Below are 11,418 nucleotides of genomic sequence, written 5' to 3'. Positions count from 1 at the left end.
ACGCACACTGGCAGTCATGTGACGGTCATATAGTACAACTCAGCCAGCGCTCCGTCCAGACTGAACACTACTGCTGCATGGCGAGTCTCAAGGGCAAAAACTGCTGTGGCAATAGACCGCCCCGTCGGATGCAACGGATCAAACCCTACTCCCTGCGCCTTTTGCACTGGGATTACATTTGCTCTGAGTGATCGAGGTAAGCCTGGCGTTTTGTTTTATGTAATGGTGGATTCAGCGTGTATGTGCACCGTGCCATACGCTGCAGCAGGCTGGACGAAAACATGTTTACGTTGAGAGCGGAGACGCGCGTCTACTCATGCGTTATGCACCGCGCTGGGGACGGGCAGGAAAACACGACACGCAGTCCTATGTTGTAGATTATTACAGATTAAGGATTTTTTTTCTCAATTTAACTGCAATATGTAAGTGAATGATTTTTGAATGAGTCTAGTGTTCGGAGCTGCGCGTATGACGGGGTTTACAGCATCTCCGATGTGCCTGCATAGTCTGATGGTGGTGAACAGTTAATGGTGAGAACTGTTTTCTAGCAAAAAAATAAAAACATGAAGTTGTAAACACAAATGTAAGGCCCCGGCTGTATTAGAACAGGAAGTCATTAGGGATGCCCAAGCTTTCCTTTCCGTAAACATGTGAAATGAATAAAAAATGATCCCCCGCCATGCAGGGCAAACATAGCGCACCAGCCTGCAATTTTTAACGATAGATCTGATGACTGATATGTGAAATGTGTTGTCCCAACTTCAGAGGCTGCGATGTGACTGATTTACTGCTCTGTAATCATCCCGTAAACAAGCAGAGCAGGTGATTTACGCATGGAGCCGAGGAGCGCACGCTGCTCCCGGCTGCCCCATGCGGTGTTTGCTGATAATAATGTTGATAGTTTTTTTTTTTTTCTTTCCTCTGGCCGGGTTTACTCTCGGTCACCCAAACCATGCAGGGGCCCCTGGAAAGGGAAAGCGGATAGGGGAGGGGGTGGAAGTATGACCGACCATCTCTGTTCCAGGAAAGTAACCTATTTATGAAGTCTATAGCAGGACATTATCGAAACAAATGTGAAGCAAAATTGACCTATAAAGTGAGTACACTCTAACTGTTGCTGAGCCACGAAAAGCAGCTATAGTCCACTGATAGACAAGTATGAAACACAAAGCCTGACACTTAAATAGGCCACCATAAAAAAAGCGATAAGCTTGTTGGTTAATCACCCTGTTATGAAGCAGCTGAAAAAGTTAAACGACAGGTTAAAACCATTTTAAGATCTGATACCACTTAAAGATTGTTCAAATTATGAAAAGTCTTCAGATTACATTTTCAATTCATTGTTTGTTTTATAATACATCTCTCATCTAGTCCATCACGGTACCCCAATGCACTGTATAATGTCACCCAGTACCTTGTTTTGTCTGGAAAACAGTCTGAAACATAAGTAAAAATTGATTTGTAGAATCTAGAAGCAGCAAATTCTTATCTAACAAAGGTGATTCCACACAGCAAAGTAATCTACAGTATAGAGAGGGACAGTGGTTCCCAACCAGGGGAACTCCTGCCGTCTGTTGGAGGATAAACCTGAGGGGTCATGAGTTGGTTAACAGAAAAATGCAGACACAACACCCTAAACTAAGCTTGACAAAATAATCTAAACTCAAGGTTTGGTGCTTTGGTGCTCATGGTCTTTGCCAGCCCATGGATGACATTTACCTTCAAGGTCAAGAATGAACCTTTAAGCTCAAAATTGCACACACTCTTTTCTTAAATATTTTTTATTTTTTGAAATTCAGGATCCCCAAAACAAACGAAATATTCTTTTTGAGGAGGGAACATCACACTTTGATGCAACTATGACGAGACTTGGGTCACGACTTGGGTGTAAAGGGTCACAAACAAAAGGAGTGGGAACCAGTGCTGTAGATACTCTGTTTAAGTGATTCTCCAGCAATAATAATTTCTTTGTAAATTCTTTGTGTTTTTCATGGTTATTTTTTCCACTGATATTGTGACGCAACTGCTTTTAAATACATACTTTAGGTCTGAAATGATGCTATTTAATTTTAGAATTTGCATACGCCGACTGCGAATTTCAACAACTTCAAACTTGCCTTTCTTTAAAGTTAATGTACATTCTTCTGAATTTGAGAAGTAGGCACAGGTCGAATTAAGACAGACTTCTCTCTCTCTTTGTTTCTATTTAGACGGACTTGTTTCCTGTGCGGAGACCTTGGATTGGAAGAGTGTTTCCCCGACGTTTACTCTTTCCACCCTGAGAGAGCACACCAGGTGTTTCGCTATCTCACCCGAGTGGGAAGTGTGGCCTTGGTGATCTGTGCTTGTTTGGCCCAACTTTTCCAGCTGCACAAGGAATAATTGTCTTACAAATCATCCAAAACACAGACTCCAAGTCCAGCAACAGACAGCACTTTGGCACTATCTAGGGATGGTAGATAACTCCCCAGTAAGCGAGGGGACTTTTCTTCCTTACGGTGGCTCTCCACAGGCCTATCGGTTGTCAGACATGGTGACAGATCTGGGCTCCTACCAGGTGATGCAGTCACCATTTTCAGAGGACGACCTGAGTGAGTCATCCAGCCCTTGCTCTTGTTCCAGCCCAGACTCTCAGGTTCTCAGCTCCAGCTACGGCAGCAACTCTAGTGCTGAGAGTCAGGACAGCATCCTGGATCACCTACTGTCTCAGGCCTCTTTAGGAGGTGCCAATAGTGTGCCGACAGGGTCTGTGGCACCTGTACCATTATCCTCTTTTGTCTGGGACTCAAGGAGTGATGAGCCCTCTAAATGTGAGCCTGTCAAGGAGGAGCATTTTGACTTCCTCACCTGGTCAAATGTAGAGACAGAGGAACAGCTTGGAGGGTCCTTCCAGCCTACACTGGAAGAGATTGAAGAATTCCTGGAGGAGAATATGGAAGTGGTAACAAAGAAGCATGACAACCGAGAAAGTTGCCCAGGTTTAGGAGTGGGAATGGAGAAGGCTCTTGGTCTGGAGGTTGGCTCAGAGTTGTGCAGAAAGGCTTCCCCTGAGCCTAAGCTGGAGCCAGAGGCCAAGTATTCAGAACAAACTGCCCCCACTGCCAGCGCTGCTGCCTCCACTGAGACCAAAACTACAGTTAACCCCACACTTGATTCCAGCACAGGGGCCAAGAAGGCATCGGGCAGCAAACTGTCAGCAGGCAGCGGCACTAATGGTAGTGGGATGCCGGTCATCCTACAGATTCAGCCTCTTCAGATCAAACAGGAGCCCACGGTAGCACCTCTTACCCCAGTAGCCCATCCCCCACAGCCTACCACATCCTCAGACATCAAAATTGCGCAGCTACTGGTCAACATCCAAGGTCAGACCTTTGCCCTGGTGCCCCACATTCTGCCTTCCCCCAGCATTAATGTCTCTTCCAAGTTTGTACGCATAGCGCCTGTCCCTATTGCAGCCAAGCCTCTGGGACTTGGGGATAGCTCAAGTGTCCAAGGATCAGGGATTCTTGTTGGAGGACAAAAGTTTCAGAAGAACCCGATGGCGGATCTTATCAAAATGCACAAATGCACTTTTCCTGGTTGCACCAAGATGTACACCAAGAGCAGCCACCTGAAGGCCCACCTGAGGAGGCACACGGGGGAGAAGCCTTTCACCTGCAACTGGCAGGGCTGCGGGTGGAGGTGGGTACTGGTCAGAGAAGTGCGGACTGAATTAATGTATTTTTATGTAAACAAAAAAACCACTGGCTGACAACATTAATCGTTCATTCAAAATGAACGTCGGTGAACACTGCCGCAGACTAGACTCTGTGATTGACTCATATTTATGACGTGTTATATAAAGTCTGTTTAAAGGTCTGTTTATTCACCACACACTGAGCAATAACAGAAGATTCTAGCATGCGTCTGTGTGATTTAAAAGGGCTTAACCTCCATTTGTTAGTATGGCCTGTTTGCTGAACGCAGCAGTAATTGTATGTCAGTGGGGCATGTCCATGTGCTGTGTATGGTGTCATGTTGCTTAATGGAACCAAGTGTGGTGCAGATTTTAACTGACACTTGAACTGACCTGTCGCTTTAAGGGTCATGTATTAGCACTGGTGAGGGAACTTAGAGGGTCTTGAGGGGCAGGCCCCCTCCACACACACACTCCCAAAGCTCAGAGCAGCTGAAAATAAGAGGCCCTACAACATGAATGTCATTATTCGTCATAGGGTTCATTACGGTGGAAGCAAAGCTTTACTGGGTTTCTGTTGAACTGAATCTCAGCAATATGCTTCAGCAACTAGACAGGGTGATCTTGTTATTCAAGGATCTGTAATAGAAAAGCACAGGAAAAACAATCATACTGTTTTCTTTTCATTAAGCCCTGGAGCTGAAGAGCCTTTAATGGTTGTTATGCAGCCTCCCAAATGTTAATTGGCATGATGTGAGGTGGTGGCAATACGGACAGATTTGCTTGCACGATCACACTTCTTGTCAGGCAGTGAGATAACTGGGATGTGCAAGAATAGCTGGGATGTTTTTTTTGGGGTTTTTTTTGCCGATCTAAACTAAATGCGGGACAGAGCATGTGGGATGTACTCAGATGGGCATAACATGGGCACCTCCTGTTGAGACTCTGGACACTGTGGAGTTGCTGGGACATCATGAGTGTGTTTATGTGTGTGTATTTGGGTATGCTAAGAATAAAGCTGCAAGATCTAATTTTGTAACCTGCTGTGAGTAATGGAGAAAGGCAGAGAAAGAAGTCTTCATCAGTAAGGCAATCTCTTTGCTCATTAACGTAAAGTGTCTTTTTGCATTCATCAGTCTGAAAGTGTGTGTGTGTGTGTGTGTGTTGGAGTGTTTATGTGTGTGAGATGGAGTGTGACTCGAGCCCAGAGTTGCCAGAGTCGAGCTGGCGGTTTTCCTGAGGACATCAGGTCAGCCAGCGAGACTCACTTAAACTGGTGAAATGAGTTCAGCATTTGACTTCCTCAGCCATGTTTTCTTTAGCAAGTGGTTGCTAACTGATGGCTCCTAGTTAGAACACACAATTAAAGACTTTTGGGAAAGGACTGTGTGTAAGTCATCTTTGGCAAAAAACAAGGTAAGACATCTATATCTCATATCTGGAATTTTAGGGACTTTATGGATTTTAATTGGCATTTTCTGCTAAAGATGATATTTTTTCCACTCAGTAACAAATACTGACATGTTGTGAGTGTTATTCGTGATGTGCATTGTATGCATGCGTTGGTGAGTGTATTTGTTATGTTTACATTTACATTATGCTTGGTAACCATGCCAGTCAAGAAATATCCGAACCAGAGAGCTGTGAGTAAATTGTTGCAATTGTTGTTGCAATTGTTGCAAAAATCAGTCTTGGAGGAGCCTCCTCTTTTAAATATTCAATAATTAATAAACCCTCCTTTTACATCAGGTACTGAGTGAGCAGTAATATCCCTTAAAAGCTTTGTGTTGGTCCATTGAACTCTAGCACCAACATGGCAACTTGCCACCGGTCATAGACTGTACTTGTAGATGGTGTGTGTGTCCTAATACATGAGGGTAGTAGCAGAAATTTGTGCAGTAGTAATCCAGGCTGTGTGTTCCAACTAACAAAGGGCTCTTGTCTGTACACAAAAGGCAGGATGTAGTTTGGATGCAAGTGTGTGTGTGAGAGAGGCAGTGTGTGAGTATGTGTGCGAGTGACCCACTGTATGCAATGGGATAAATGAGGGGGCCGACCAAAGGAAAAAAAAGTTGGGAGAAATGTACGCGGAGAGGGGGAGGAAAAGGCCTGTTTCAGTTTTGCACACAATCATTTGAAGGGAGAAGCAGTGAGGAAGTAGAGCGAACAAAGACAAAGTGCTGAATAGTTACCATGACTGTGGGCTAGGAACGTCCAGGCTGCCACGCTGCATAAAAGGGAAGAGAGGGATCAGTCAAGGTTCCTCTTAGACCGGGAGGAACAGGGAGGGAGTGGCACTGAGTGTGCTACTGTATATTCAGATGTATAACAGTGTCGTTCTAGAAACAACAAAATTTGCTCTCTTCCAGGTAGATCAATATACCAAATTTTCTCATTTCCCTCAAACCATTCTCATGTTTCCAGTACTGTAGATAAGTATAGATAAGTGGCTTCTCTATGTTTACACTAAATGTTGTATCAACTACACCACCAGGCCACCACCTTCTCCCATCTACAGTGACTAATATAATATAAAACTAATATAATTAAGGTTTTAGAAATGTTCACACAGTTCCCCTTTACATAAGACCAAAGACTAAGTGAAATGCAGTGAACCTGGAGCTTGTGTCGGCTCCTGGGGGTCTGGGGTCCAAAGGCAGTTAAATGTTTTTTCCCCAGGGGACACAGTTCAGTGAGCACTCAATCATTCTCATTCCATGAAGTGATTTTTCACGTTTAAAACCACATGACAAAGTAGTGGCCAAAAAAGAAGATGCTCAGATTGACACCGACTGGAATGGTGTTTTCATTTATGCTTATTAGAAGCGTCAATATGGGTTTAAAGTTTTTGTCAGTAGTCATATTAAACTCATTTCTTCCTATGTGGCACTGCATTTTCAGAGGTCTTAGTCATGGTTTGTCACTTCCTGTCAGAGTCAACATAGAGTGTGTAGAGCTTTAAAGCACCATCATAGCACCATCATGCATTGGTACTATGTGAACAGGTAAGGCAGTCCCTGCTAGTTGAAAACAATCATGTCATACCTGTTGTCTCATTTATTATTAACTTGCAACAGCCTGATAGACACTTCAGCTGATCAGTTAAATAATATATGATTCACCATAGTTTGTGTTAGAGTTTCAGAAGGAGAATATTACATTGATTATAGATTCAAAAGATGCCTCAATGCAGAGAACATGATATAGTCAAGTCCAGGCTGTGTTACTCAGCTCTTTCACAGACTGTTAGAGGAATCAAGCTGGGGACTCCCTTGGGGGTCTCAAGAGAAATGTGTCCACACATGAGGGAAAGGCCTAACTGGAAGCAAGAAACTTCTGGATGTAGTGTGCACCTCTCTTTCAAGGTCAGAAGAAGAGATCTGCACAGAATTATATGTGTTTCATTCCTGCCTGCTTCAAAGTGGCAAAAAGGTGCCAACCTGAAGAACAATAACTTTTAATACAGATATTCAACTGTTTATCTAAGAAAAAAATACGTACATGAAATGAAAACAAATCTTACAGAAAACTGCTTCAAATTGATTCAGTTGGGACTAAGAAATGACAGCAAGATGATCCTGTCTGTTTCTGTGAAACTTTATTTCACATAGCAACAGATCCAAACCAGATGGTGGAATGTCAGGCTTCAGAGTGGCAGTGATTGTGTTACGGTTTAAAGAATGAGACCATGTCTACAAAGTACGTCAGAACAGTTTGTTGATCAGATTTGGTTGCATACTGTTTACTGAGACACAGGACATTATATGAGACCATTGTTTAATCCATTAGTGTCTTTATTTTATATAATTTTCTGAAATTTCATCCTACATCCATCTTGAAATGATGATTTTGAGTACCTGTTCCACATTACAGTAAAAGCCTGCGCATTACAACATGTATGTTGGTTCCTATGAGATCCCAATTCCAGCCGACAGAAGATGATGGACAGAAAGTTAAAACATCTGTCCAATCCAATCTATACCAGCGAATAAGGGGTAGGTCGATGGATGTATTATTTAGAACAGGATTCTATTCAGTCCCATGACATTTTCTTACCTAGCTTCCAGGCTATGTGGCCCACTGAATACACACAGCAGTGTTTCTCCCACTGCTCGTGCCTGTAATTTCCAGATTGGTCCATAGACTCTACATTGACTTCAAAGATTTTTGAATTGCTTTTCTCAGCTCAAGGACAGTTTTAGAATTATAAAACCTCCATGGATCAAGTGTTCACAATAGTAAGAGGAGAATGTTTCACTGCAATGTGGTGAATGGCCAACTGGCAAAATGAAGGCAGAACATTGCTGTTCTAGGTAGTACATTCCTAGGTAGGTGTTTAGAAGGGTTTTATTGTCAGTGTCTGTCTCTGATGTCAAATGTTGCATGTAACTTATTCATTTCTGTTACTGCAGCAGCATTGCTTTAGCTCTTAGCTGTAAGCGTATTGCATCCACATATGACAGAGTACTGCAGCTCTCTGTTGGTGCTTAATTACAGGGTGCGATTGTATCAATTCATCATCTTGTCAGGTCAGCAGAGCAACATCTGGGATGCAGAGCTTGGCTGGGGAGAGTCATAGAACTGGGTTGCTGGGAAGAAGCCCTGGAGCTGTCACCCCTCTGGCTCCAGCCAAGAAGCATATGAGTTGCATGCTAATCCCGCTGCGGTGTTTTGTCCAAATGAGTTACAGGCAAATAAGTTGTATCGTCAACAGGCGAAGCATTCTTGCTCATGACAGATAATTATGCTGAGGGGCTCAGTGAGAAAATTTGAGGGAATGGCCAGAAATACAAAATAATAACAAAAGGGCGGTGGAAAGATCAAGGTTATTCTTTGGATTGCATTGCATAGCCACTTGCCAAGCACTGTAAAATAACCTTTAAACACATGTTTACATCTAAATGTTTATGACAGATCAGATTATTTGCTAAGAGGGGGTAAGAAGAATAGTTTCCTCATGATCAGAAGACTTTCTGCATGTGTCATGCAACTGGTTTAGCACTAAAAGAATGTGATCATCTACAGAGTGACTGATCTTTACCTTCTTTGACAAGTTTCATTTTGACTTTTGGCAGATCTCAGGAAATTCATTTTATTAGCTGATCCAGTTTCCGGTGAACCTCGTCATTTAATCTGGCAAAAGATAAAAAATTCGAGGTCTGCCTACTTGAATGTTTTAATCCTGAATGTGATAAAGGGCTGGTTTCCCCCTGGCGGTTTAAAAACACATCCGTTGTTAGGAAAAACAAAAACTCGCTGCACACTTTTTATTGCTATAAATCTTAACCTTTGGTTTTGGGACGGATATCAAGTCATTGCAAGTCAAAAGGCTAAATTCCAAGCAAAGCCATGAGTCAGTGGTGTTCAGGTTAACTCAGTCTCTTATGCTCTTGTCAAATCGAGTCAAAGATTCCTAACTGTAGTCCAAGTCATGTAACACCTCACTGCTGACTTTCCCCATTTCTTTATATCAAACGTCTCCTTCTTTTCCTCCTTTTAGGTTTTCCCGGTCGGATGAGCTGTCTCGACACCGGCGGTCCCACTCGGGTGTCAAGCCCTACCAGTGTCCAGTGTGCGAGAAGAAGTTCGCCCGCAGTGACCACCTGTCAAAACACATCAAAGTTCACCGCTTTCCGCGAATCAGCCGGACAGTTCGCTCAGCAAACTGACGCCCTGCTCGGAACACTGGGATTACTGGGATTGCTGAGATCACTCTCATACAGACATAGGCCACAAAAGCAAGATGTGGGCATGAATGTACAGGTGTGGGCGCAAATGATTGTGTCTTTGTCAAGTCAATCCGAATATGTGAGTGGGGCACGCCTTGCTTTTATTTCAGCTATCTGTGATTTTTCTAATTTATTGTACAAAAGAAAACCAGCACAGTTACCATCCTGTAATCAGCTGAAGGTTGTCGTTGCTGTTGGTGCTTTTGTATGTTGTTCTCCTTATGTTTGTTCTGTTCTTATCACCTGCCTCAGCAGAAGATAAGCTTATTTTCATTTAGTCTGGATTATGTGATAGCTTTGGTAATAGCCATTCTACCTGGATAAAAACAACTGCCTTTTATCTTCCTGAAAGCTGCCAATGTCTTGGACATTCCTCATTTTATGCAATGTTTAGGAAGTCAGAGTGAAGTTCTCTCTGATCCTCATTAGCTACTACCAGAGTGGTAGTTACTCTTCCTGGGGTCCACAGAGGTTTTTGCTGTGAGGTTTCTCTGATAGCTTTGTCCTAGTTTTTGCTGCCTTGCACCACAGTTCACTGACAGCACCATTGAGGAATATTTTTATTATTCAACTTTGTGTTTATGCACAAGGAGTTACTGGTTATAATATGTGGACATCAACTGCTGATTGCATAACAAAGTAAGGGAAATCTCATGATAAGCTACAGGGGTTCCTCTCACACAGCAAGTTTGTTAACATGCTGAGGCACAGGGAGGATGAGAATGACAGAGCAACACAAGAAATGCAAAAGTGAAACTAAAAGGTTAAGTGCACAGTGATTGTTAAGTCAAGCCTTTTGATGAATGACAAATGTGATAAATCTTTGTTCATCGTTTTATTGTTCATTATTTTATTAAGCTAAATCACATGTACGTACTTGCTGTTCTTCTGCTCGTCTCGCTTTTGCTGTACCACACGATCCTCACTGGAGAGCCAAATGGGTTGGGACATCAGGCTTTTCAGTGATGCATATTTAAATGGGACGTTAAGGGTTCAAAATGTGTCATACTGTAATATGGCCCATATCACTCAGTGCATAGCCACAGAACTGAATGTCTCAGTCTGATATTATTATTTGAACTGTTATTTTGCTGACACAAAATCTGCCTCAGCTCTGCTTAATCGGTTACTGGAGACACCCTGACGGCCTTTGACCTCAGCCGGCAGTAATGTTGAGGTGATATCAGTGGACACACTACACACCATGGTGCTGAACTACCAGGAGGATGAGCTTCTGGGAAATGTAGTCACAACATCTCTTTTGAGGCCATGACACACTTTCTTATTCCCCAATTGTTCTCAGACATTGTTTGCTACCACACCCTGCTGCGAACATGCAGGAGTGCGATGATGCCCGCCACGCATAACTCATGTATGTAAAGTGACAACAAGCAGGGGTACACAACATTGTACATCATTCCTTTCATTCAGTTTTTGAATTTCTAATGCTTGTGCGAACACAGGTGTTTTATCGCATCCTATGAATGTATGTAAATATGCAGGAGTGTACATTGCTGCATCCAGGAAACACACAGAGACTATTCTGACACCATCCCTTAAAAACAAATCAGTGGTTGTGAAGATTTCTAGTGTAAACCCTAAATGTGTACATAACTTAAAGTTTCAGTACATATGAATACATTCTATATATTTTTTTTCTTTGTTCTATCATTTACAAATAAACCTGACCAGAAACAAATGTGTCTTTGTGGTCTCTAGGACTTTAAGACCAATAAGCGGAGGAGGCTGACATCATTTATTGCAAACACAAACTTCGAGCTTCAATACCTCATCCAACCACATGTGTTTCACAATCCTAGAGTATGTTTGTCAGTCTCTACATGTCCCAGAGGTTTTAGAATATAATACACAATACATTCAAGAAAAAAAAGTGGGCTTTTTTTTTTTTCACCAGCCTAAGTGCTGTCCCTTTCCCCCAGATAATCCCAAAGGGGTCTGATTCCAGAAAATTCTAGTTTTCAGCTTTACACTGTGCTGTAAATGAATGAAAAC

General features: G+C 42.7%; 1 protein-coding gene across 1 annotated transcript; it reads left to right on the top strand.

Moving 5' to 3' along the window:
• klf15 (Kruppel-like factor 15) lies at positions 1–11,119 on the top strand. The gene is made up of 3 exons (XM_046381875.1): positions 1–196; positions 2,211–3,681; positions 9,177–11,119. Exons 2-3 carry the CDS (start codon positions 2,453–2,455, stop codon positions 9,343–9,345), a joined length of 1,398 nt encoding a protein of 465 aa, XP_046237831.1. The 5' UTR covers positions 1–196; positions 2,211–2,452; the 3' UTR covers positions 9,346–11,119.
• The last annotated feature ends 299 nt before the right edge of the window (positions 11,120–11,418 follow it).

Source organism: Scatophagus argus, chromosome 3, assembly GCF_020382885.2.
Source record: "Scatophagus argus isolate fScaArg1 chromosome 3, fScaArg1.pri, whole genome shotgun sequence".
NCBI lineage: Eukaryota > Metazoa > Chordata > Actinopteri > Scatophagidae > Scatophagus > Scatophagus argus.
This window is presented reverse-complemented; position numbering and strand designations above follow the sequence as displayed.